Source organism: Aquarana catesbeiana, linkage group LG02 (genome assembly GCF_042186555.1).
Source record: "Aquarana catesbeiana isolate 2022-GZ linkage group LG02, ASM4218655v1, whole genome shotgun sequence".
Taxonomy (NCBI): Eukaryota; Metazoa; Chordata; class Amphibia; order Anura; family Ranidae; genus Aquarana; species Aquarana catesbeiana.
Window position 1 is genome coordinate 308,633,474 of NC_133325.1, and position 26,564 is coordinate 308,660,037.

Sequence of the window (26,564 nt, forward strand, 5' to 3'; positions counted from 1 at the left end):
TAAAAAGTTTCTGCACTACTTTTGGCGATTTCAGGTGCGACTTGCATATACATCTGTGCAAGAAGCCGCACAGATGTCAGCCAAGTCGCACCTAAGGTCGCACTGACGTGCGGCTTTTAAATCGTGCATTTCAAGTGAAGTTGTGCGATTTTTGGTGTGAACCAGGGCTTACACATACATAGCTATTAGTAAAGACTACTGATTATATTGCAAAAGCAAATAAAAATCTGACTGTGTGATCACATAACAGTAAATTTTTTGCAGATTTATACTTACCTAGGTGGATGCAGCATCGGGTGTGATCAAACACCACCAATTGCTTTCTTCTCACAACTCCCTGAGCAGAGAGCTGGTCACTGTCAGTCATCCGCTCTCTGGTCTACCCCCTGTGCTCACTGGAGCAGTGGGCTGTGGAGGGAACAGGAGCAGCCAGCTCAAGCACTCAGCGGCTCATTGAGAGGCTGAGCCAGCTGCAGGTCCAGGTATGTGGGGGGATTCAGACTTCATTATTGTGACCTTGCCCAAGCCTGGAAGGTAACAAGAGTACAGAACGAACTGCACTCCTGTAATCCACAGAAGTACAGCCAAACGAGCTTTGGCTCGTTTGTTGATCCTTAATTGGATGGACTGCCAAACTAAAAAAAAAAAAAAAAAAAAAAAAATATACCATCTCTAGGCTTTTAACTATATGCACTACTACACCCACACCCAGCACTTGAGAGCAAAGTCTGAAGACATTGGTCAATATACTATACTGCAACTCAATAGAAAATTTTAATAAAAAAGGTCTAGTTTGTGTTAACAAAGGACAAAAACTATGATGTGAATGATATTGCCAGGAATGCATATTATCTATATGCATCTCTTCCTTGTTTATTACCATGCACATTTAACTCCTTGCAAACTAAAAAAAAGATATAAGATACTAGGTGAAACACAATGTTTAAAGCCACAGACCATATATTTCCTTCATTCATTTCAGGAAAAATATTTTGTTTGACGATTACGGCTCCGTTATATGTGTGCATTACCACAAAATGCACAGAGCATTGTGTGTACTGCAGGGCTGTGAGCTGCCAAAAATAGAACAGGAGGGGAAGAGGGAACCCTAAAGGGGAAGTTCCAATTTAGGGACACACCACACAATACTAAGCAGTTATTCATGACTAAATATGTTGCCTGGCATTATATCTCATTAGCAAGAATTGCCAACATGAAATAAAATTCGTCCTACCAGTTGATCAATACTTTTGAACTAAATATGGCCACAAATAATGTAAATGTGTTGGGAAAGGTGCTAAAAAGAAAAAATTTTATCAATGAACATGTAATCTTTTCTGCATTATGATCACAGTTTGCTCCTCTTCATACTTTGCATGCATGCTGCAGCCCCATTCGCTCCTATTGGTAGCTGCACACATGGTGAGCTCCAGCAATGTCTCTTACCTATAGAAACGCATGCACACTATGAATATGAGCCAGCCAGGACTCATAGTATCATATGAGCTGCACTTTAAACTGTGTATGCATGTTGAATGATAGATTGTGTCCAGGGCTCCTTTTGATTTGCGTAAGGTAAATTTTCCCATAGAGTTTGAATAAACTCAAAATACCTTTTGAGCTGCAAATTGTCTACTCAGATCTAAAACAGGAAAAGGAAAAGCTATGATTTTATTACATGGTTACATAGTAGGGGAGGTTGAAAAAAAAAAAAAAAAAAGACACAAGTCCACCCTATTCCTCCCTACAAGGTAATATAAATAATAAACACAAGGCAATTTAGTCTGAAAGCTTGTTTACACTAGCACTAAACATGGCGGCTCTGCATTAGGGATGAGCTTCGTGTTCGAGTCGAACCCATGTTCGACTCGAACATCGGCTGTTCGATCGTTCGCCGAATTGCGAACGTTATGGGCCGTTCGCACTAAATTCGTGTGGCGCGTCACGGCCCATAATTCACTGCGGCATTGCAGTGCATTGCTGGCTGATGATTGGCCAAGCATGCACTATGACCCGCATGCTTGGCCAATCACAGCGCCGTCAGTAGAGAGCTGTAATTGGCCAAAGCCAGGGTGGCTTTGGCCAATTATGGCTCAAGGGATTTAGTACACACCCCACACTATATAAGGCCGCCTGCACGACGGCCCTGTGTAGTGTGTGTTCCGGTGTGCTGAGAGATAGAGAGAGAGAGAGAGAGAGAGACAGTGTCATTTGATTTGAGTTAGATAGATTAGGCAGAACAGTCAGTCAGCTGCACTTACAGTGTATTGTGTATATATATGCATCCCAGGTGTTGCATATATATATATATATATATATATATATATATATATATATATATATATATATATACATGCATACACACACTGTATTCAGTTTAGCTAGATCCGTTCCTGTTATCTTCTATCTAGACTATTTACATTTAGTGCAGTGCGTCCTGCTCACAGTGTTCAGCTAGATCCGTTCCTGTTATCTTCTAGACTATTTACATTTAGTGCAGTGCGTCCTGCTCACAGTGTTCAGCTAGATCCGTTCCTGCAATTTACATTTAGTGCAGTGCGTCCTGCTCACAGTGTTCAGCTAGATCCGTTCCTGCTATTTACATTTAGTGCAGTGCGTCCTGCTCAGTGTTCAGCTAGATCCGTTCCTGCTATTTACATTTAGTGCAGTGCGTCCTGCTCACAGTGTTCAGCTAGATCCGTTCCTGTTATTTACATTTAGTGCAGTGCGTCCTGCTCACAGTGTTCAGCTAGATCCGTTCCTGCTATTTACATTTAGTGCAGTGCGTCCTGCTCACAGTGTTCAGCTAGATCCGTTCCTGCTATTTACATTTAGTGCAGTGCGTCCTGCTCACAGTGTTCAGCTAGATCCGTTCCTGTTATCTTCTAGACTATTTACATTTAGTGCAGTGCGTCCTGCTCAGTGTTCAGCTAGATCCGTTCCTGCTATTTACATTTAGTGCAGTGCGTCCTGCTCACAGTGTTCAGCTAGATCCGTTCCTGCTATTTACATTTAGTGCAGTGCGTCCTGCTCACAGTGTTCAGCTAGATCCGTTCCTGCTATTTACATTTAGTGCAGTGCGTCCTGCTCACAGTGTTCAGCTAGATCCGTTCCTGCTATTTACATTTAGTGCAGTGCGTCCTGCTCACAGTGTTCAGCTAGATCCGTTCCTGCTATTTACATTTAGTGCAGTGCGTCCTGCTCACAGTGTTCAGCTAGATCCGTTCCTGTTATCTCCCTACTGACAGGCAGGCTTGTCTGGTTACAGTATATAAAGCTACCTGAAGAAAATTACAGGTGTTCTATTTGATCCTATTAGTACCACGGTCAGGCAGCTAGACTATTTACATTTAGTACAGTGCGTCCTGCTCACAGTGTACAGCTAGATCCGTTCCTGTTATCTTCCTATTGACAGGCAGGCTTGTCTGGTTACAGTATATAAAGCTACCTGAAGAAAATTACAGGTGTTCTATTTGATCCTATTAGTACCACGGTCAGGCAGCTAGACTATTTACATTTAGTACAGTGCGTCCTGCTCACAGTGTTCAGCTAGATCCGTTCCTGTTATCTTCCTACTGACAGGCAGGCTTGTCTGGTTACAGTATATAAAGCTACTTGAAGAAAATTACAGGTGTTCTATCCCAGCTTAGTGCAGCTACAGGCCATTAGTATGTCTGGAAGGCCAAGAAGGAGAGGCAGACAGTCACAAGCCAATAAGAGAGGGCAAGCAGGCTCTGTGTCTAGTGCTGGTCGTGGAGACGGTGCATCCTCATCAGCACGTGGCCATGGGACACGCTTGGCCTTTTTTTCGGCAGCTGGCCGTGTTGAGCCGCAACATGCGGAAGACTTGGTCGAGTGGATGACCAAGCCGTCCTCATCCTCCTCATCCTCTCTCACCCATGCCCAGGGTGCTTTGTCTGGCAAAGCAGCGGCCTCTTCCCTCAGCTCAATGTCATCAGTGACTCCTTCCCTAGCTCCACCATGTCCTCATGAGGATTCCCTCGAACTGTTTGACCACAGTGTTGGGTACATGCTCCAGGAGGATGCCCAGCGTTTGGAAGGCTCTGATGACGATACTGAGCTCGATGAAGGCAGTAACATGAGCACGGACAGAGGGGGTGCCCAAGAAGGACAGCAATCTGGCAGTCATGCTCCCCCTGCTGCAGCATACTGCCAGGTTTGCTCCAGTGATGAGGAGGGAGGGGATGATGAGGTCACTGACTCAACGTGGGTGCCTGATAGGAGAGAGGAGGAGGAGGAGGAGGAGGAGGAGGAGGAGGAGGAGGAGGAGGAGGAGGAGGAGGAGGAGGAGGAGGCGGCGGCACATCACCAACGAGGCAGGATGCCCTCCAGGGGCCAGCCTAAGGGCAGCACATTGACTGCATCACACCCCAAAGCTCCACATGTGCAGGGCGCTGCAGTCTCTGCGCGTTATTCAAAAAGTTCTTTGGTGTGGGCCTTTTTTGAGACGAGTGCATCAGATCGCACCGCTGCTATTTGCAACATATGTCTCAAGCGTATCTCGCGTGGCCAAAACATCTCCCGCTTGGGTACCACATGCTTGACCAGACATATGTTGACCTGCCATGCAGTTCGTTGGCAAGCGTATCTAAAAGACCCACACCAAAGAACAAAGAGGATCTCTCCTTGCTCCTCATCAGCTGAGATTTCCAACCCCACTAGACCTTCAGTCCTCTCTGAGACCTGCAGTGAGAGGAATGAAGGTGTAGAATTAGGTGTGTCACAGCCAAGTACTTGTGGGCAATCTGCTTTTGGTACACCGACGTTAGATTGTACCAGGCAAATTTCCCTGCCCCAGCTGCTGCACCGCCGAAAGAAGTTTGCTCCCAGCCATCCACATGCCCAGCGGTTGAATGCTAGCTTGGCAAAATTGCTAGCACTTCAACTGCTGCCTTTTCAGTTGGTAGACTCTGCCCCCTTCCGTGAGTTTGTGGAATGTGCGGTTCCTCAGTGGCAGGTACCCAAACGCCACTTTTTCTCACGGAAGGCGATTCCGGCTCTCTACCGGCATGTGGAAGGCAATGTCCATGCCTCGCTGGACAGGGCGGTCAGCGGTAAGGTGCATATTACCGCTGACTCATGGTCCAGCAGGCATGGACAGGGACGTTACCTAAGTTTCACGGCGCATTGGGTGACTCTGCTGGCAGCTGGGAAGGATGCAGGACAAGGTGCAGTAGTGTTGGAGGTTGTTCCGCCACCACGCCTCCAAAATGCTGATTGTGACACACTTCTCTCCTCCACCCCCTCCTCTTCTTCTTCCTCCATGGCCTCTTCCTCGGAACCAGTGGTGCTCCGTAGGCGTTCAAGGGGCTACGCAAGTACGCAGGCCAAAAGATGCCATGCGGTGCTTGAGCTGGTGTGCTTGGGGGACAGGAGCCACACTGGGGCAGAGGTTCTGTCAGCTCTGCAGGGGCAGGTTCAGAGGTGGTTGACGCCACGCCAACTTAAGGCAGGAATGGTGGTTTGCGACAATGGCACCAACCTCCTCTCTGCCCTCCGACAGGGACAAATGACCCATGTGCCCTGTTGGGCTCACGTCCTTAACTTGGTGGTGCAGCGGTTCTTGGGCAGGTACCCGGGCTTACAGGATGTCCTGAGGCAGGCCAGGAAAGTCTGTGTGCATTTCCGCCGGTCATATAATGCCAGTGCTCGGCTGACGGACCTCCAAAAAGGAGTTTAACCTGCCCAAGAACCGCCTAATCTGTGACATGCCCACCAGGTGGAACTCAACGTTGGCCATGCTGCAGCGGCTGCACACGCAGCAGAGGGCCATCAATGAGTACCTGTGCGACTATGGCACCAGGACAGGGTCAGGGGAGCTTGGTTTTTTTTCCCCACGCCAGTGGGCCATGATCAGGGATGCATGCACTGTCCTGTCACCATTCGAGGAGGCCACGAGGATGGTGAGCAGTGACAGTGCATGCATCAGTGACACTGTCCCCCTTGTCCACCTGTTGGAGCACACGCTGCGTGGAATAATGGACAGGGCACTTGAGGCAGAACAGAGGCAGGAAGAGGAGGACTTCCTTAGCTCTCAAGGCCCCCTTTATCCAGACAGTGTTCCTGCGTGCCCACCGATCACACAGGAAGAGGACGAGGAAGAAGAGGAGGAGGAAGATTGTGTCAGTATGGAGGTGGAGCCTGGCACTCAGCATCAGCAGCAGTCTTTAAGGGATCAGTCCCAAGAAACACATGGACTTGTACGTGGCTGGGAGGAGGTGGCTGCGGACCATGTCGTTCTTAGTGACCCAGAGGACTCCGGACCGAATGCCTCAGCAAACCTACGCTGCATGGCCTCCCTGATCCTGCAAAGCCTGCGTAAGGATCCTCGTATTCGTGGTATCAAGGAGAAGGACCAATACTGGCTGGCAACCCTCCTTGATCCACGTTACAAGGGTAAGGTTGCGGACCTTATCTTGCCGTCGCAGAGGGAGCAGAGGATGAAACATCTTCGGGAGGCCTTGCAGAAAGGTCTGTGCAACGCGTTCCCAGAGACTGGGAGGTTACAAACTCCTGTTTCTGGACAACGTGTTGCTGAGGCTTCGGTCAGTCAAAGAAGGAGCGGTGGAGAAGGTGGCCGTCTGACCGATGCGTTCAGACAATTTTTTGGTCCGCAGCCCCAAGGTATGATCGGTTCCAGCAACCATCGCCAGCGTCTGTTTTACATGGTGCAGGAATACCTAGGGGCAAGATCAGACTTGGACACCTTTCCCACAGAAAATCCTCTGGGTTACTGGGTCTTGAGGATGGCTCACTGGCCAGAGCTTGCACAGTATGCAATTGAGCTACTGGCCTGTCCTGCATCCAGCGTTCTTTCGGAATGCACATTCAGTGCTGCTGGAGACGTGGTAACCGATCACAGGGTGCGTCTGTCCACCGACTCGGTCGATCGGCTGACCTTCATAAAAATGAATAAGTCTTGGATCACCACCAGCTACCAAGCACCTGATGCTGATGTAACCGAATAATTTTTTTTGAAATCTCAGATCCCTTCAAAGACTGCCTATGCTGATGCTGAGTGACTATCCCTGAGTAATTATCCTCTTCCTCCTCAATCATCACGCTGATGGCTTGTAAGAACATTTTTGGTTCTGGGCGCCACCACCAGTGCCTAAGGCACAATTTTTCAGCCCCTGTTTAACAGGGGCGTGTAATTACAATTTTTGATGTAATACTTTGCAGCAGGGCTCGTTCCTGCATTCCAACTAGAGTGTCTGTGAGGGGTTGCAGTGTTGTGGCACCAGCACCAGTGCCTAAGGCCTAATTTTTCAGTTCCTGTTCAACAGGGGCATGTAATTACAATTCTTGATCTAATATTTCACAGCAGGGCCCTGTGAGGGCTTACAGTGTTGTGGCCACAGCAACACCTAAGGCCCAAATTTCTGCTGAGTATATAGGGCAGGACCCTACTTTCAAACATCTAACTTACAAACGACTCCTACTTGCAAACGGAAGGAGACAACAGGAAGTGAGATGAAATCTACCCCTAGGGAAAATTCTCTCCTGTAAGAGTTAATATGGGAAAACAATTTCTCCTTTCCACTGATGCTTTCCAATCCTTGTTCCAGAAAAAAACCCAAATTTTCAAAAAACATTTTTCATTGGGACAAAAAAGTGAGGTGAAATCTTCTGAAGAGGAGGAAAGACAGCAAAACAAATGTCACAGGGGTGATAACCCTTCCCTATGTTTTCCAAAAAGCTTAGAAAAGATTTTTTGGCTGGAGCTAAACACGTTAAAAATGTTCAAAATTACAAACAGATTCTACTTAACAACAAACCTACAGTCCCTGTCTTGTTTGCACCGCCTGTATACTGCTGTTCAGAGTATATAGGGCCTGGTGGCCCCACACCTTTCCTTATTTTAATTTGGGTGCGGGGTTCCCCTTAATATCCATACAAGACCCAAAGGGCCTGGTAATGGACTGGGGGGTACCCATGCCGTTTGTCTCACTGATTTTCATCCATATTGCCATGACCCGACATGACATTAAACCCGCAAGCAGTTTTAAATGAGATTTTTTCCTTTAAAAATGACATTTGGTGCAGGGACTGTTCTAAACATGGGAAACACGCGTCACTTTACAGGCATACTATAGACACCCCCCAGGTACGATATTTAAAGGAATATTTCACTTCTTTTTTTTTTTACTTTAAGCATCATTAAAATCACTGCTCCCGAAAAAACGGCCGTTTTTAAAAGTTTTTTTTGCATTGATACATGTCCCCTGGGGTAGGACCCGGGTCCCCAAACCCTTTTTAGGACAATACCATGCAAATTAGCCTTTAAAATGAGCACTTTTGATTTCGAACGTTCGAGTCCCACAGACGTCAATGGGGTTCTAACGTTCGTGCGAACTTTCGGTCCGTTCGCGGGTTCTGGTGCGAACCGAACCGGGGGGTGTTCGGCTCATCCCTACTCTGCATATGATGACTGCAATTTGTGCTTTTGGCTGTAGATTGAAGATTTTGAGTAGCTGGACTTGAAGTGAAACTAAACCTTCCTATAGGCCGAGGGCAGTGCTATCTAAGCTTCTATTCTGATGTGCAGTTGCCATGGTGGTGTAAATATGACCAGATATTACACCAGTCCTTTGAAGGCTTGAAAACCAGGTTGGGAGCTGACATAAGCAAACTGAAAATGGTGACAGTTATTACCAAAAGAAATCTTTGAATGTAGCATTACACCGAGCATGTTCTAGTAGTCAGAATGTAAATGAAAACCCTGCAGAAAACAGCACTGGAATGTTTGATTTAAGATTCAGCAACATATTATCTCAAGCTTTTGATATCACTACAAATATTATTTACTAAGAACAAAAGCCGATTACAGAACAGATGAACAAAATGCTGCCTATGGAGGAAGTCGTATAACTAACAAGTAGCGGCTGATTACGTTATGCTGTCAGTTTAGATCCTATTACAGGCGGTGCCCAGGTTACAAACAAGATAGGGTCTGTAGGTTTGTTCTTAAAGTGGGGTTCCACTCAAATTTTTAACTTAATCTAACCCCCATCAGTTAATTGCATAGATGTTCGAAAAAATTACCTTTATATTGTACTTTATTGTGGCACTTTCTGTCTCTCCTCCCATGGGAGTAGGCGTGTTTATTGCCTTTCCCCGGCGCCGCACTCCTGGGAGTCTCCTGGGATCTTAGTGTCAGGCTTCCCAAGATTCAATGCGGAAACAATGATCATGCGCGTGAACAAGCTGTGAATGAACAGCATTCACCACATCCGGGAAATCAATGCTTGTGGGCTTCACATGCCCACAAGCAAGATGGAAACAGCCAGCATCACATTTTTAAGTTATTATTCAGTACGAAAACAGAGGCAGAAATATTACACCCAAACTGAGTATTATTTTGGGGTTAGCAAAGTGTCTCAATGACCTAAAAAAAAAAAAAAAAAAATTGGTCGCCGGACTCCCGCTTTAAGTTGAATCTGTAAGTCAAAACAGGTCTAAAACAGATTTTTTAAGTGTAGCTCCAGCCAAAAATACTATTTTTAAGCTTTCTAGATAGCACAGGGAAGGGTTATCACCCCTGTAACATTTGTTTTGCTGTCTGTGCCACTGTTCAGAAGATTTCACCTCACTTTCTGTCCCAATGACAATTGGATTTTGAAATTTTTGGGTTGTTGTAGAAACAAGGATTCGTGATAAAGCATCAGTGGAGACACCTTTTTCCCCATAATAACTCTGACAGGAGAGAATTTCCCCCCCTAGGGGTAGATTTCCTCTCACTTCCTGTTGTAAGTTAGAGGTTTGTAACTAGGGGACCGCCTGCATAACAAACCAGTTTGTTAGTCTATGAAGAAATCAATCGCTACTTTAGAGATTAATCACAGATTTTTTTAGTGGGTCTTGCCTACTAAAAAGGTTTAAACAAAAGACACCAGCACTCAAAGGGTTAAGAAAACAGTCCACAATGAATAAAAAATTATAAACACAATGAATAAGTTTATTCAAAAAAGCAGCCGATAATAAAAACCACAGTCCTGTTCACTTGTAGGAGAATAAAACACAAGGAGGGGGGGGGGGGGGCTTACATAGTCTCCAGCAGTCCACTGAGCAACAAGGACCTGTACTGAATCCTCTCAAGAGCTATTTACCCACAACGGAGGGAGGGAAAGATCAGTAGATGGAAGGTAAAACAGCCATCCGTGTTCCTGCTACTAAAAAAGGTTCATATTGCTTAAGTGGGGTTCCACCCAAAAAAACAAAAATACCTGAAAAATTCTAAAAACACAAAAAAAATTTGGATTTTTTTTTTTTTTTTTAAACTTACCTCTAAATGCCTGTTGCTAGGTGGTCCCTCGTAGTCTGCCTCTTCCTTTGCCTGGGCTGGTGACATCACTTCCCCCTCGGCACAGGAAGGGCTCGGCTCTGCTCCCTCCCTCCTGTCAATCATCTGGGACCCATTACAGGTCCCAGGTGATTGAGCGGCCAATCACGGCGCTCGCGCATGCGCAGTGGGTGCCAGGCTGTGAAGCCACAGCCCGGCGCCCACAGTTGAAATGCCGGCGCCGACGAGCGGAGGGGGGGGGGGGGTCTAGCGGGGCTTCGATCCCCCGCATCGCTGGACCCAGGGACAGGTAAGTGTCCAATTAAAAGTCAGCAGCTGCAGTATTTGTAGCTGCTGACTTAATTTTTTTTTTTTTTTTTTTTATGGACCCCCTCTTTAGGTAATATTCTGACTACTGGACTTTATTTCCCAATTCCCCTAACCTGGGAGTGAAGTTAGAACACTGGATCTAAACACTTAACTTTTACTAAAGCCATCAGCATAACATATACACAAATATATTACAATTTTAGGAACCTTTGCGAACACTCCAAACGTTTATAAATTTTCATACATCAAGATTGATGCAAGCTAGGCTCTGCTCCCAAACCCAGTAATTTCAGTGGATATCTATTTCAAAAAGGGTGTGATGTATTCTTACCTAAAGGGTGTCTCATGCTATATAATGTAAATACCATAGCAATCTATTTTAAGGAATGAGGAATATTTTATTTTACACTTTTTTTGTCTAATTTTCTTGTTGAAAATTACCTCTAAAAGGCCTCCTTCATCGAATCGAAGCACTTCAATAACATTGTCAGACTGGATGAAAGCTGAAATTGGAAAAAAAAAAAACAAGTGAACATTTTATACGCATAAAAGCGGATACAAAAAAAAAAAAAAAAAACTTAAAAGGGAAATTACAGTATTAAAAGATTTTAGATGTCATTTAACATGAGATCAATACAGTTATGGCTATTTTTTCTAAATACAGCTTTTACTCATATGTACATGGACACACGTTATTTTCCATACTTACTACTGCAGCATAGGGATTGCGCTCCATTGTAGTTGGGTATAGGGATTATACCCAACTACAATGTAAAACAACTGACAATTCATTGAAATTTCTCCCCCCACCACCCCCCCCCTAGAAAAATTCAACGGTTACCCTGCTTTTGTAATATTTATTTTTTTGGTGAGCAAAACACACCTTACAAAAGTGAAACTCTACAAACCACAGCTTATGGACCTCTGAACAATATGAAAGGTTAATGCTTTCCCAAAAGCCTTTAAAACTAAGCCTATGCAAACTGAAAGCTCTATTCAGGAAGCTAACTGCATGGGATGCCATAAGAATTTTTTAACTTTCAATATTTTAACAACATATTTAAATTAAACCTGTCACAACCAAGGCAACTCAAAATAAACATAGGATAAAAAAAAAAAAAAAAAAAAAAAAAAAAAAACAAAACAAACCCACAAACATTGATTACCTTCACAGAAAAAATATGCATGTCAAAATGACCAGTGGACCCGGAGATATTGACAGCTAACAATTCCTGGAAACCACCTGGAAAAATATTTATATCTCATATCAGCAATCACTACCATCCAGAGCCACAGAGCCTTAAACCAAAAACAGCCCAATTAATGGGAATCATACTAATGGAGGCCTCCAGCGGTACTGCAGAATACAGCTCTCCACAGGATTAAATGAGACCGTGACTTGCCTGCCAGGTGCATACTTATCTCCAACCTATGTCCCATCAAAATATTGAAATCCTTTGTAGGAATTTTTCTCCTGTTAAGTAGCTTCTCAGGCTGGGAAGACAGAACCATAGAAGTTATAGGAATCTACCAAGCAGGCACCACCAGGGCAGACACAATTTTCCCCAACACTGAGGTAAGTATGCATCTGTGGGGAGGTAGAGTTGAGTCTGCAAAAAGTGTACTTTAAAATTCAAATTTCATCCCAACCCTCCTAAACATATTGGTTAGCGAGGCCACCTAAAAAGTAAGTAGAATCAGAGTGGGAAGCGGCATGGCCAAGCCTGACTTTACAACAGGTTTACTAAAACAAATATTCCTTATAGGATATAATTAAAGCACCCAGTCAGACATTTTTTAGTAGAAGTTATCGATTTGAATTAGGGCATTTTTTCCCCCCATTTAATTAGGTATACAGAACAGCCGTGCCTAAGCTGATGAGGCACAGCAGAACAAAAAGCAATAAATGCCTTAATGTGGTGTTCTGTACCAAGGGGAACAGTGGATAAGAAAGTCCTTTACACATTTTTAAGTAAAAATATTGCTTTGGCTCATCTTTACAGAACATGTTACTGCCACATCTAGTACTAGCAAACAAGATGGATGGGTAGGTAGGTAGATCTATGGGATGTTACTTGGAGAAAGGGTGGACATGTGTAAGAATCAGCTTCAGCCTATACATTAAAAAAGTAGAACAGGAAACCAAGTGGTTTTGTGGAGTTCACTAGAATGATGTTTCAGCTCTTACACATACACCACATGGGTGTGTATTATAAGTCACAAATGTAATGGGCTTGTTTAAAAGCTCTCACCACTTTGTCCCTTGTAGTTGAAGATCCTTGCAGAAACACTCTCTTCAAGCAGTTTCAATAGTAAAAACAGACATCAGAAAGAAATGCAAAAAACATAGAAAACACACACACACCTGTTTCTTGAAAATGCACTCTCAGGCAGCCCATACATAGATTTTTTTTCCCGTTCAACTAGAGGGTTGAACGAAAAAAATTGATCCAATTCCTCCATCCATACATTTTACGTGGATGGAGGAATCCGCCTGCTGTGCTATTGTATTCTTCCAGCAGGGGAGCCTTCCCCACCAGCAGAATAAAAGGATCAATGTTACCAGCTATAAGCAGCTGCACTGATCGGTCAGGAAAAACCCAACAGGCTGGTTGTTTACAACCAGCCTTGCCATACATGTACTGAAATTTGTCCGGTCCAAGTTTTTCAGTATTTCAATGTATGGCCATCGTTAAGCCTACCCATACATGTTATTGTCCATGAAAGCATAGATCAGGAATATACCCTGATGTCAGCCTTATCTTGGGGGAAGCAGATTTGATCAGCCTGAAAAGTTCATCTCGGCGAATGTCATTTTCCCCACAAAAAATATATCCGTTATCTGCTGCTACCCAACAAGGTGATCAAAGCATGCAGATTTGTGTTGGTAGATACTCGAAAAAAAAAATCATTTGGCTAGTCAGAGCATCTTTAACCACTTTAGCCCCAGAAGGATTTACTCCCTTCCTGGCCAGAGCACTTTTTGCGATTCCGCATTGCGCTGCTTCAACTGACAATTGCGCGGTGGTACGGCATTGCACCCAAACAAGATTGATGTCCTTTTTTCCCCCCACAAATAGAGATTTCTTTTGGTAGTATTTGATCACCTCTGCGGTTTTTATTTTTTGCGCTAAACTAAAAAAAAAAAAAAAAAAAAAAAAAACCAAAAAACACCACAATATTTACTTTTTGCTATAATAAATATCCCCCAATAATATATAAAAAATGTTTTCCTCAGATCAGGCTGGTATTCTACATTTTTTTTTTTTTACCAAAAATAAGAAAAAAAAAAAATCGCAATAAGCGTAATGGTGGTGATCTGGTATTTTTATCGGGACTGCGACATTATGGTGGACACATCGGACACTTGACACTATTTTGGGACCATTGTCATTTATACAGCGATCAGTGGTATAAAAATGCACTGATTGCTGTGTGAGCCCGGGTTCACACCTATGCGAATTAGAGGTGCGTTTCCGCACCTCTAATTCGCATAGCAGGAGAATGTGACTGGCTCCCTATGGAGCCAGTTCACATATCTCCGGGGCGGCTGCGGTGCGCACTGCACAAAAACGCTGTGCGTCTTTGGCTGCGTTTCAGGGCCGAATTCAGGCATAGAATCGGCCCTGATTCGTCCCTGAAACAGTGAACAGGGACGCACAGCGCTCCTGTGCGATCCGCAGCCCGTTGTGGTGTGAACCCGGGCTAAATGACAATGGCAGGCAAGGTGTTAAACACTAGGGGGCGATCAAGGGGTTAGGTGTGTCCTAGGGAGTGATTCTAACTGTGGGGGGGGACGGGCTACTACTCACATGACAGCGATCACTGCTACTGATGACGACAGGGAGCTGTGATCTCTGTCATATCATTAGGCAGAACGGGGAAATGCCTTATTTACAAAGGCATCTCCCCATCCTTCTGCTCTGTTCGGAGCATGCACGCGCGCCCACAACGCCGCATCTTAACGGGGATGTACCTGTACGCCCTTTTGCCCACCCGTGCCATTCTGCCAACGTACATCTTCGTGCGGCAGTCGGGAAGGGGTTAATTCAACTATCCTCAGATGTCAAATGCTAGCTTCTTTGAATACGAGTGATTATTGCTATTAGATGTATTTATATAGGGCCAACAATTTATGCAGTGCTTTACATACGTATATGCACACACCTGCGCTAAACAAATCTAAGGTCCCCATCTCACAAACATACCATACACACACACACACACACACATACATATTCTGGCCAGTTTAAGCAGGAGCCAATTAACCTACCAGCATCTTGTCTTTGTGGGAGTGTGGGAGAGAACTGGAGTATCCGGAGGAAACCCAGGCAAGCACCGAGGGAACATGCAAGCGCCAGGCAGGTAGTATCCTGGTTGGGATTCAAACCATGGACTCTAGTGCTCCCCTAAGAAACTTTGCTGCCCATGGTTCTATTTCTTTGCAAAATATTAAAAGCAAGCAAAAATGTATTAAAGAATGTATTAAAAAATATAGAAGGTAATCAAGTGTCACAAATCAAAGGAGTACCCTGTAAAAGAAGGATATATAAATTACCAGAATGGTGTCCTAGATCTTTGCTGACTAGATCCCTGGCCACTGTTAGTTTACAACACTACTGTGTGTTTCAAATGCCTAACACCCTGCTGTGTGGAGTATTCTTTCTGCTAGCACCCAAATCACTACAAGACACAGGAGATTAGGTATTCAATAAACCTAGAAGTGTCAGATACCAGTGGCTGATGGAAATCTGCAATAGGGTGAAGATTTAGGATAACACCTGCCAAAAAAATTTGATATTTATCATCTTCTTTTACAGTGTGGCCTTTTTGTGGTACACTTAGGCAAGAGGGTCAAAGGGTCACTTTAAGGCCTTATTTAAAATTGGGTTGCCCTCTGAAGAGCAGGCCGTGCTGGATCGCTCTTTATAGAGCATATGACAGGCAGTGATATGATAAGAGTGCCTCCCCACCACCTGTTTTCACCCAAACATGCCGCAACCATGTGCATTGCATGTGGTTGCAGGGCGCCCTCACACGGAGTCAGTGCATTTTCGGTAGCAGCAAGTAGAAAAAAAAAAAAAAAAAAAAAACTACCAGGTACAAGCATACACGTGGTATCACTGCAAATGTCAGGATTAAGACATTTTATTATGGGTTTTTTGGTGGTACGTTTTTGGTAATAGCAAGAATTAAATTTTTAATTTTTTTTTTTTAAATTTGTGCCAGTTTTAATATGATCATTATTATGTAGACCAGCGTTTTGGCTGTTCGGGACTCTCCCTCCCGATTGGCTGAGACATCAGCTGCGTCATTTGCTCCCACTGCTATCAAAGTCAGTGAGTAAGCTAATCAGGAGAGAGAGGTGGCGGGGCCGCAGCTCCGTGTCTGAATGGACACAGGGAGTTGTGACTAGGGCTGAAACAACTAATCGATTAATCGACAACTAATCGATTATGAAAATAATCGATTACTATTTTCATAATCGATTAATCGGCCAGTAACATAATGGGGTTAAAAAAATTAAATTGAGCCTTTTATAGTACAAAAAAGAGCAAATAATCGCTACTGTAAATGTTACTATCACCGTTCTACAGTAAAAAAAAAATGAACCCCTTACAATAGAGATTATTTGCTTTTTTTGTACTATAAAGGGCTAATTTTAGGTTTTTTTTTAACCCCATTATGTTACTAAACGTCTTAGACCTGGTTCACATCTATGTGTTTTTTGGTGCTTTTTGCAGACACGGACTGCAGATCATTTACATGGTTTCCTATGGGACACATTCACATCTATGTTTTTTTCCAGCCGCTGCGTATTTGGAAAGGGTCAGGGACTTTTTTTTATGCAAAACTGTGCTTTTTTGGTTCATCCAGCCGCTGCGTATTTGGAAAGGGTCAGGGACTTTTTTTTATGCAAAACTGTGCTTTTTTGGTTCAATACACTTCAATGGAAAAGCTGCAGAAAAGCATGTAATGCGTTTTTGTAGCAATTTGTGTTTTTTAATCTGCCCAACAACAAATTGGCCATAAAATGCAAAAAAATGCAAATTGCAGCAAAATCACGTGAGCAAAAATCAAAATGCACAGCAAAAAGCACTACAGAAACATATCAAAAGCAAACTGCATAGGTGTGTAGCGAGCCTTATGCTGGCCACAGGGATCAATTTTCAGACAAGAATATTCAGACGAAAAATCTTTGTACATTTGCTGAATAAAAGAATGTTTGAAATTTTTACTTGTTTTTAACATTGTTTTTAAAATGAACGAAAACCACATACACCGTCTGAAAATTCCTTTGACCAAGAAGTTTTCTAACATTTCCAAATTGTCACTGTCGTTGAAAATGAACGTCAATTTGACCCCACTAACGATTAGAAAATCGAACAAACGTTCTTAAAATGCCATTTTTTTTTTTTGAAGGAAGACATTGTTAAAAAAAAAAAAAAAAAAAAAAAAAAAAAATTGATCTCTGAGTCTGATGATATTTACCAGATTCACCCCTTTTTTAATAGTATATATCCTCTAATAGCATATACAGTATATCTCTCCTCTAATAGTATATACAGTATATCTCTTCTGTCTGTTATTCTCAGAGTGGATTAGATATGTTGCTCCCTAACCATATAGTTATTTATATTTACCACTGCAAAGAGATATTTAAGAATACATTGCCTTTTTTTTTAAAACTTTACAAATTAACTAAATTATGCACAACACTTTTTTTTTTAAGCTTATCAACCGATTAATCGAAACAATAATCGTCCAACTAATCGATTATGAAAATAATCGTTAGTTGCAGCCCTAGTTGTGACTTGACTCGGGTGTCCTCAAACAAAAAGGACTACTCACCATCACTTTTTTACATTTATATTGTGTCATTTTTGTATTTGCATGTGTTTGATGCTCTATTCAGTTTGTTTTATATTTAGTTGAGTATACCCAGTTCTGTACATTTTATGTGCACCAAGTGTGGTCTATTGGCATTTACCATTGGGAGCTTATATCATATTGCTTCACCAGTCTCACTATCCGTGCGACTTTTTGTTTCTGTTTAGTGTCGTATAACACTTTTAGTCGCAGCTCATTCCTTTTACACTTTTCAGCACAATTTTTTCCCTTCCTCATAACAAACTGCTTGCTGTGGGGGCACTCAACAGGAGGAAGAGGCCAGGATCACAGAAGAGGGACCCGAGAAGAGGAGGATCCAGGCTACTCTGTGCAAATCCACTGCAACAGAGGAGGCAAGTATAACATGTTTGTTATTTTTATAGGAAAAAAAACAAACAGACTGTACAATCACTTTAAGGAAGTTATTCATTACCATTTACAACCAAATGAAAGCCCAATCTGTCATGAAAAAAATAAATAAATAAAGACAAACAAGGTATAATCCACCTGGATATACTAAGTACTTGCGATGATATGTACAGTTTTACTGAGCCATGTCATAGTTGCAAAACAGTCAGTCAAATGTTCAAAATGTTCAGTCATTAGGATATATTTTACAGTCCATCATGAAGAGGTTGAGAAGCATATCAATCTATTGTGTTTGGGAGTTTAAGGTTATTTGATGCATCAGATTTCCAAAAACTATTTCATAAAAAAAAAGGTATCTACCACTGTCTTGAGAGAACAGGGTGGACTAGATCTAAATAAGGCAGATGCACTATTGCACAAAAAGAAGAAGTACTTTAAAATCTGCAATTTGGGAAACATGCCTTATGGACCCTCAGCTGGCTGCTTCCAAAGCGTCATCTGCAACTTAAGCTAGGCAAAACCCATTTGATGAGGAAAAAGGAAGCTGGAGTACTGTATCTGCTGGACTCGCTTGCAAAATTTAACCCGCAATCCAGTATTTGTAAGGAGCTTCACCATGAAGTCAGAAAAAAAAAAAAAAACACCCTACAAACCAATCACACCTCTGAACAGTGATTTATAACTTCCACTGAATAGCTTCAAAAATCATTATCAAGTAAGGCAAAGATCTGCAAAGCAGTAGCTGACAAACAGTTGATGCGAATGATAAAACACAATTTTTCACTTTGTTGTCTCCCTACACTGTGTGCAACAAACACACAGCCCCTTCATCTAGGATGGCAAGTCGCTCCCCCTGCTCCTTTCCCCTCCAAGCTAAGAGACTGTCTTGAGACTGCACTGTCCACCATCAACTTTTTCCCGTGAAGACAAAAATCAGGGAAGAAATTCAGGAGCAGTAAGCTGTAAACCGCAAGCACTGGGGTACGAATTTTAACAAATAATTTACTGTGGAATTTTTATTTTATGGTGCTCAAAGCGTTAAACCGAACAAACAATGAGGGTCTACTACTTTAATTCTTAGAATACTGCATTATGCTCTACACCTCCAGGAGATTGACACTGACCAGCTTAACCCCTCCCATTACCAGCATTGCCTCAGTTTTGTCAGCAAGCAACAGCGGAGTGAAACCAGAAGGGAGGGACCAGTGTCCTGTGATGTACTCCAAGAATGGGATTTTACAGGCAAAAAAAAAAAAAAAAATCTGTTTTCTTAATGGTACATCACAGGACACAAGAAAGTTCATTTTTAGACTGCTGGGATGTCCAAAAGCAATCCCATGAGCGACGGGCAACAGTAAGCAGCATCCAACAGGCCAAAAAAAGCACAAAAACAAACTAACTATCTTCTTAATAGAACATGGAGGGCCTCCTATAGGTCTGTCTGACCAAGGCATGTTTCTGATTAGGTGTGTGCACTCATCTAGTAAAACTAAGCAAATGTATTAGCAGTAGACAAGGTTGCCACCATGCAGACCTGGTAACAGAGGCCTGATGCTGAAATGCCCATAAAGCAGTGACACTTCTGGTTGAGCTGGCCTTCAAATGAAGGGAGGAATACAACCTTTCAGGTCATATGCCTGAATTATGATTTGTCAAATCCACCTAGCAAATGAAGAGGCAGCCAGACCCTTCAAACACCCTTCTCGTAACACGAGCAAGGAGTCAAATTGTTGAATCAAGGGTATTGCCTTTAGGTAGACTTGCACAGCCCTAACCATATCCAGCCAGAGGAGAGTAATCCCCTTGGTATGTTTTGGAGCCAAACAAAAGGAATGTGTTAAATGAAACAGAGACCACCTTGAGAAGAAGTTTTATGTTTCAAAACGTCCTTGTAAAGTAAAAGAAAAAAGGTTTCTTTACAGGAAAAACCCCACAAGCTCAGATACTCTAATCAAAATGACAGCCACGCGATAGTCCTTCAGAGACCACTGTCACCCAACACCAGACTGAGGTCCCCACACCATTAGCAGGGAGCATATTATATCAGCATATAATATCATGAACCACCTCTTGCAGAAAGACTGACCAAGTAATGGGAAGCTAGCCATCTCTGAATAAGTACTACCAAAGCAGAAACCTGACCTATAGTCAGGCCCCGGTTCACACCACATGCAGTTCTGTGAGTTTTTTTCTGCACTAAAAATGCACGCAGTGTTTTTCATATATTCCTATGGCTCTAGTTCACACCCATGCAGTCAGTTCATCAGTTTCTGCACCTAGAACTGACTGCACTGGTGTGAACTAGAGCCACTGGAATACTTGGAACACACTGCATGCATTTTTAGTGCAGAAAAAAAGCACATGGAACTGCATCTGGTGTGAACTAGCACTTAGGCCCAGGGACTTCTCCAGCCTTGAATGAAGAATGGATAAACCCATGCCAAAGAGTATTTCCTGGAAATAAACGTTAACCAAAGTATGCTTTGTTGAGTCCGCAAATTACCTGACCCTCTGGACTTTGTCCAACAGCCAAGCGATCATGAAGTAGAATTAAACACAGGACCTTTAGAAAGAAGGTGCAGGCAGCTTGGTAGGGTCCATTAAAAGTCTGCCAGAAGTCTATGTCCAAGTACCATGTCCACCTGGGCAAATTCAGTGCAATGAGAATCCCCAGAATGCCTTCCCTCTCTAACCGGAGAAAGAGATGAGGCATGAACTTGAGGATGGAGGAAAGGGTGGGCATAAAATTAACCCACTCCGAGGTGTGACTAGGGCATCTACCCTGAAGGCCAGAGGATCTGGACATGAACCTGTTCCGTTTGTAATTGAGTCTGGACACCAATAGACTACGTCGTCTGACATCTTCCATCAGCCAGGGATCCATTAGTGGCTTAAAAAGTCCACTTGCCAATTTTTCACACTGGGAATGTGCACCACAGACCAAACTAGAAAATGTACTTCCACCCAAGTCAGAACAATCTCTGCTTTGAGTAGCCTGACTTCTGATACTGCCTAGCTGATTTATTAAAGTCACTGCCATGGTGGTGTTGGATTGGACCCAGACTAGCAGTCCCTGGAGTAGTGGGGCCCAGTGCTGAAGAGCAAAGTCAAATTGCCCAGAGTCCCAGGACCACGCTTTGCCTTTGGGCTTCCTCTGATGACCACATCCCCTGAACTGACAGACAGTCCAGGATTCCAGAGACATAGGGGTTACCAAGGGCAGAGGTCTTTTGTCCCATGCTGTCAGGACGTTGAGTTGCAACAGTCTTGAATGAAAAACAGGGTATGTGACTGCGTCAAAAGGAGGCTACAATCAACCAACACCCTAAAGCAGAAGCAAGTGCAGGAGCATTTCAGGGATCTCAGCTCCCATACTTTGGGCCAGAGGGTCCGACGCTTTTACTGGAGAAGGACAACTGTGCCAGGGCTGTGTTCAGGATGAGGCCCATATATTCCAGGTAGTGCTACGGCTCCAAGGTCCCTTTTAAGATGGAGGACCTAGCTGAAGCCCCGCAGGACTTGCACAATCTGTTCTACTTTGGCCCCAAGGTGGTCTTCTTGATTATTCCAGCAAAAGCAGATCATCCAGTTATCCCTTGTGCTTGCAGGTGAACCAAAGCCAACACCTTTGTGAATACTGTGGTGCTGCAGCCAAGCCAACAGGCAGAAAGCCAACTGTCATCATAAATATGGAAGCCCAATTCTAGGATAATATTAAAAAACTCCTTACAACCCTTCTCACACCTATTTTTCTGATCACTGGGTTGAAATTTAGAAGAAAAAAAAAAAAAAGTCCCCTTTAATACCTGCCTGAAGTCATGCTCATACAGAACCATGTCCTTCTCTTGCTTCTTGCTAAGGTCCTTCTTCCAGGCATCCCACCTTACTGCCTGAGTGAGATGGACATTTACCATTGGCCAGCCAGTGGAAGGCTTTGGAAGAGATCTGACATCAGACTAAGAAAAGGGGATTAGACAGCAAGAGTTAGTGCTGGTGCACACAGGGGCAGCTTCAAAGTTGCCCAACTCTCGTCGGACTCTGAAGCCGCCCCGTACAGTGTGACCAGCAAAACTACTTCTGTATAGAAGTCAAAGCAAGCCGCTCCGAAGTCGCCCCCAAGCAGTACAGGAACCTTTTTCTAAGTTGGAGCAACTTGAGTCACTCCTTTTAGAATGGTTCCATTGCACTGCATGGAGCGTAACCTGTCAGACTTGTCATCCCCGTGTGAACCGGCACTGGAAGAGCAGTCCTAGCAGATGGAACAGCATCAGTGAAGGACCTGGATGGGGAGATTCAGGTGAATATAACTGACCTTACCAGGTGAGGAAAAGCCAAGAGCTGGCAGGATGGGTTAGAGGGGGTGGAAGGTTTAGGATGGGGAGAGTATAGAAGTTGCCCAGAGCGGAGCTTTAAAATTTTAGGCGATTTTAAACTTTAAGCCCTAGTTTAAATAAGGCTTTCAAATGTGTACCTAGTTGTTCACATGGAGTTCATCTTTAACCTCGAGACCCCAATGTTTGGAAACTTAACTGAATTTCCAGAGATCAGCAAATATAAATCTGTGCAGGAGTGCACAGCTCATCTGTGGGCTGATCAGTAGATGTTAAAGAGTATGGGTAGCATATGTATGTACTGTGCTTAAAAAAAAAAAAAAAAAAAAAAAAAAACAAACAACACACACACACACACACACCACAAGGAACAAGAAACTGCTGCTAAAATAAAAAAAACTTTATAGAAGTGATCATCTTAAATTTGAGTATCAAGCAATAAAACATATGTTTTTAATGTTGTGTTTCTCTTGCTTGGCTTGATCAGAACACACACTTCCCAAGTGTACCTTTGACATTTTACTCGCCTGCCAACCATGTCCTGGCTCTACTGCCTGCACATCAGCATAAAGTTATAAGGTGGAAAATCAGATACTTCTATATTTTAAAGCTGAACTTTAAAAGAATACTCTTGCAGTGCCCCTCTTACCCCGCACTGCAAGGTATAAAACGTTTGTGGAGTCTAGGGGGAATTAGATGTAATTCTTGCCTTCATTGCCAGGTGCGAATGAAGGCCACAGCGGGGACATCAAGTGGTTAAAGTGCATCTAAACCAAGAACAAAGATCAAATTTATATAGCTCTAACGAGCAGGGCCCTCTGATCCCTCCTGTATCAATTTGTATTGTAAATGTACTGTCTGCCCTCATGTTGTAAAGCACTGCACAAACTGTTGGCGCTATATAAATCCTGTATAATAATAATAATATATTGCAGATTTCCAGCCCATAGACGTGATGGCTGCATTTGTTTTCTTTTTTCACATTTTTATTTATTTTACCATCTTCAGCTAAAGTGATCAACTAAAGTAATGCATCCAGAATAATAATAGCACTTATTCCGGTAAGAATGGTGTTGTTCTAGCTCATAATAAAACTGAGTTGTAACCCTTTGGGTAAAATAATTAGTTTATCATGTGCTTCTGTTTTTTTTTTCTATCCTGCTGAACTATGACTGAAGGGTTAAGCCACTAACATACTCTCAAGGAAATGTGCCAGAACCCTACTGGAGTAAATCTTAGAAAAGGAAAAGGAAAACACAAGGAATGAATTGCTGCATTAAGAAAATGTATGCTCACTTTAGCTGTGACTGTTTTGAATGTCTGCCAGAATCACTGACTAAAAGGGCAGAGGTGGATGCCCTTACAAGTGAGTAATGATATCTTAACTGCAACCTGAACACAGCTCCCTGTTAGAAGGCTCACCTGCCACGTATGCAATCACTGTCATCAGTTATCCAGAAATTTAAACTGTTGCAACTGTCCAGAATTCAGTTAACAGATCAAACTAGGGGCAGAACAGAAAGTACTGTATAAATTAGTCTCTAAACAAATACACAGGTATGATGACAGATGTAAAATATTTAGCTGTATAAATATAACTGCAGTTACTGTTCTATTAGGGCCCATTCACATCAGAAAACACACAGAAACGCGATGTGCGTTTCTGCACGGTGCGATTTCAGCCCATTTTGAATGGACTGAATTTGCACAACACCAAAAAGTAATGCATTTTTGGAAACTCACTTCAACCGTATTGCATGGCAATTCTGTACCATGCGATTCAGGCAAATGCACTGCGTTTGTGACCTGCATTTAGGGTGTCATTAACTTAATATGGACAACCACTGCAGATTGAAACTGCAGTGAGTTTTGAATTTGGTGTGAGAAATGCACACGGAAAGTGGGTTTCTGGCACCACATTCTGGTGTGAATGACCCCTTTCAAACTGAGGCAGTTTTCAGACATTTTAGCGCTAGAAAAATCGCCTGAAAACTACCTCCCATTCATTGCAATGGGTGCTTTCACACCCGGGCGGTGCGCTCGCGGGACGTTAGAAAAAGTCCTGCAAGCAGCATCTTTGGGGCAGTTTGGGAGCACTGTATACAGCGCTCTAAAAACATGCCCCCGCCGATTGCATTAGGATTTTTAAAAATGCTTACCTGTAAAAGCCTTTTCTTGGAGTACATCATAGGACACAGAGCCTCAAGTAATTACTTGGTGGGTTATGGGCCTACCTTCAGGTGTTGACACTGATATAACCAATACAGGAAGTTGACTCCCCTATATAACTCCTCCTCCTTCCAGGAGTCCTGTTTTTGTAGCCAAGCAATATAAGCAATATACTCTCACCACATAAAACCGAGGGGCGGGAGCTCTGTGTCCTATGATGTACTCCAAGAAAAGGATTTTACAGGTAAGCCATTTTAAAAATCCTATTTTCTTTATTGTACATCATAGGACACAGAGCCTCAAGTAATTACTTAGTGGGATGTCCCATAGGAATGGGACTTGAGGGGAGGGAGACACAACCCGTAGGGCACCCCAGACCTTGAGGAATTATACTGCTGCCTGCAGCACACTGCGCCCGAAGGCGATATCCTCATTCCATCTTACATCTACTTGATAACATTTTGTAAATGTATGTACTGAAGACCAAGTCGCGGCCTTGCAGATCTGAGACATGGAGGCCTGGTGATGCACTGTCCAAGAAGCACCAACCGCTCTGGTAGAGTGTGCCTTAACTTGAAAAGGGGGAATCTTTCCCTTTAAATCATAAGTTTGAATTATAGCTTGCCAAATCCACTTAGCGACAGTGGATTTAGAGGCTGCCTGTCTTTTTAGGACCCTCTGGCAGAATAAATAAGACATCAGTCTTACGAATCTGAGCCGTTTTCTTTAAATAGATCTTCACTGCTCTCACCACATCAAGACAATGTAGTGACTTTTCTTCCTTGGAACATGGTTTTGGAAAAAACGATGACAGTACAATATCTTCATTCAGATGAAAGCCAGAAACCACTTCTGGCAAAAAACCTGGACGAGGGCGTAACACCACTCTGTCCTCATGAATAATCAAATATGGCTCTTTACAGGAAAGAGCAGCCAATTCTGAAACCCTCCTTACTGAGGATATAGCAACCAAAAACATCAGCTTCCTAGTCAGAAGGACTAAGGGAACATGCTGTAATGGTTCAAATGGCGGTTTTTGTAACACTGACAAAACTAAATTCAAGTCCCAAGGGCTTAAGGGTGATTTAACTGGTGGATTAATCTGCATCACTCTTGCATGAAACCCCGGACTAAAGAATGCGTAGCAAGTGGTCTTTGAAATAAAATTGATAAGGCTGAGACTTGGCCCTTAATAGTACTCAGGGCCAACTTCATCTCTACGCCTAATTGTAGAAATGCAAGAATTCTGCCTATAATATATCTCCAAGGGTGCCAACCCTTGGATTCACACCAGGAAACATAAGCTTTCCAGATATATATCTCTATAGATATATCTCTATATAAGGCTTCCTAGCATTAATCAGTAGAAATAACTGACCTGGAAAGCCGACGTTTCTTCAGAATGTGGGTCTCAATAGCCAGGTCGTTAAATTTAGTGTTCGTAAAGTAGGATGGAATATCGGCCCCTGTGATAGCAGGTCTGGCCTTAGTGGGAGGAGCCATGGACCCTCCACTGCCATCTTTACGATCTCTGCATACCATGACCTTCTGGGCCAAGCTGGTGCTACCGGTATTACCGACTTTCTTTCCAGCCTGATCCTGCAAAGAAGTCGAGGTAGCAACTGAATCGGGGGAAATGCATAGATCAGTGAAAACTGATCCCATGGGGTCACCAACTCATCTGTTCCATATGCAAGTGGGTCCCTTGTCCTGGAAACAAAATTGACTAGGTTTGTGTTGAACCTGGACGCTAGAAGGTCTACGTCCAGAGTCTCCCATCTTTGGCAAACAGCTAGAAAAATCTCGGGATGAAGAGACCATTCCCCCGGGAATAACTGCTGGCGACTTAAATAGTCCGCCTGCCAATTCTCTACTCCCGGAATGAAAACTGCCGATAGGCATGGGACATTCTTTTCTGCCCAAGTTAGAATATGGTTCACCTATCTCTGAGCTGAGAGACTTTTGATGCCCCCTTGGTGGTTGATATATGCCACGGCCGTGGCATTGTTCAACTGGATCCTGACAGGACAATTCTTTAACCTGGAGGTCCAGGTTCTCAGAGCCAAAATACACTGCCCGAATCTCTGGGATGTTGATGGGCACGGCTCTTTCGGTTCCTGACCACTGTCCCTGGACAGTCTTCTCTAGTACCGCTCCCCAGCCTGAAAGGC

At 43.4% G+C, this 26,564-nt stretch overlaps 1 protein-coding gene across 2 annotated transcripts in view; it reads right to left on the reverse strand.

Annotated features, from left to right (window-relative positions):
- Nucleotides 1-26,564, reverse strand: part of TMEM131 (transmembrane protein 131) — a 317,376-nt gene that overhangs the window by 241,936 nt on the left and 48,876 nt on the right. For both annotated transcript variants that reach the window (XM_073614647.1, XM_073614646.1), the window contains exon 2: nucleotides 11,075-11,136. In XM_073614647.1, the coding sequence (XP_073470748.1) occupies nucleotides 11,075-11,136 (62 nt within the window). The remainder of the gene's footprint in view (nucleotides 1-11,074; nucleotides 11,137-26,564) is intronic.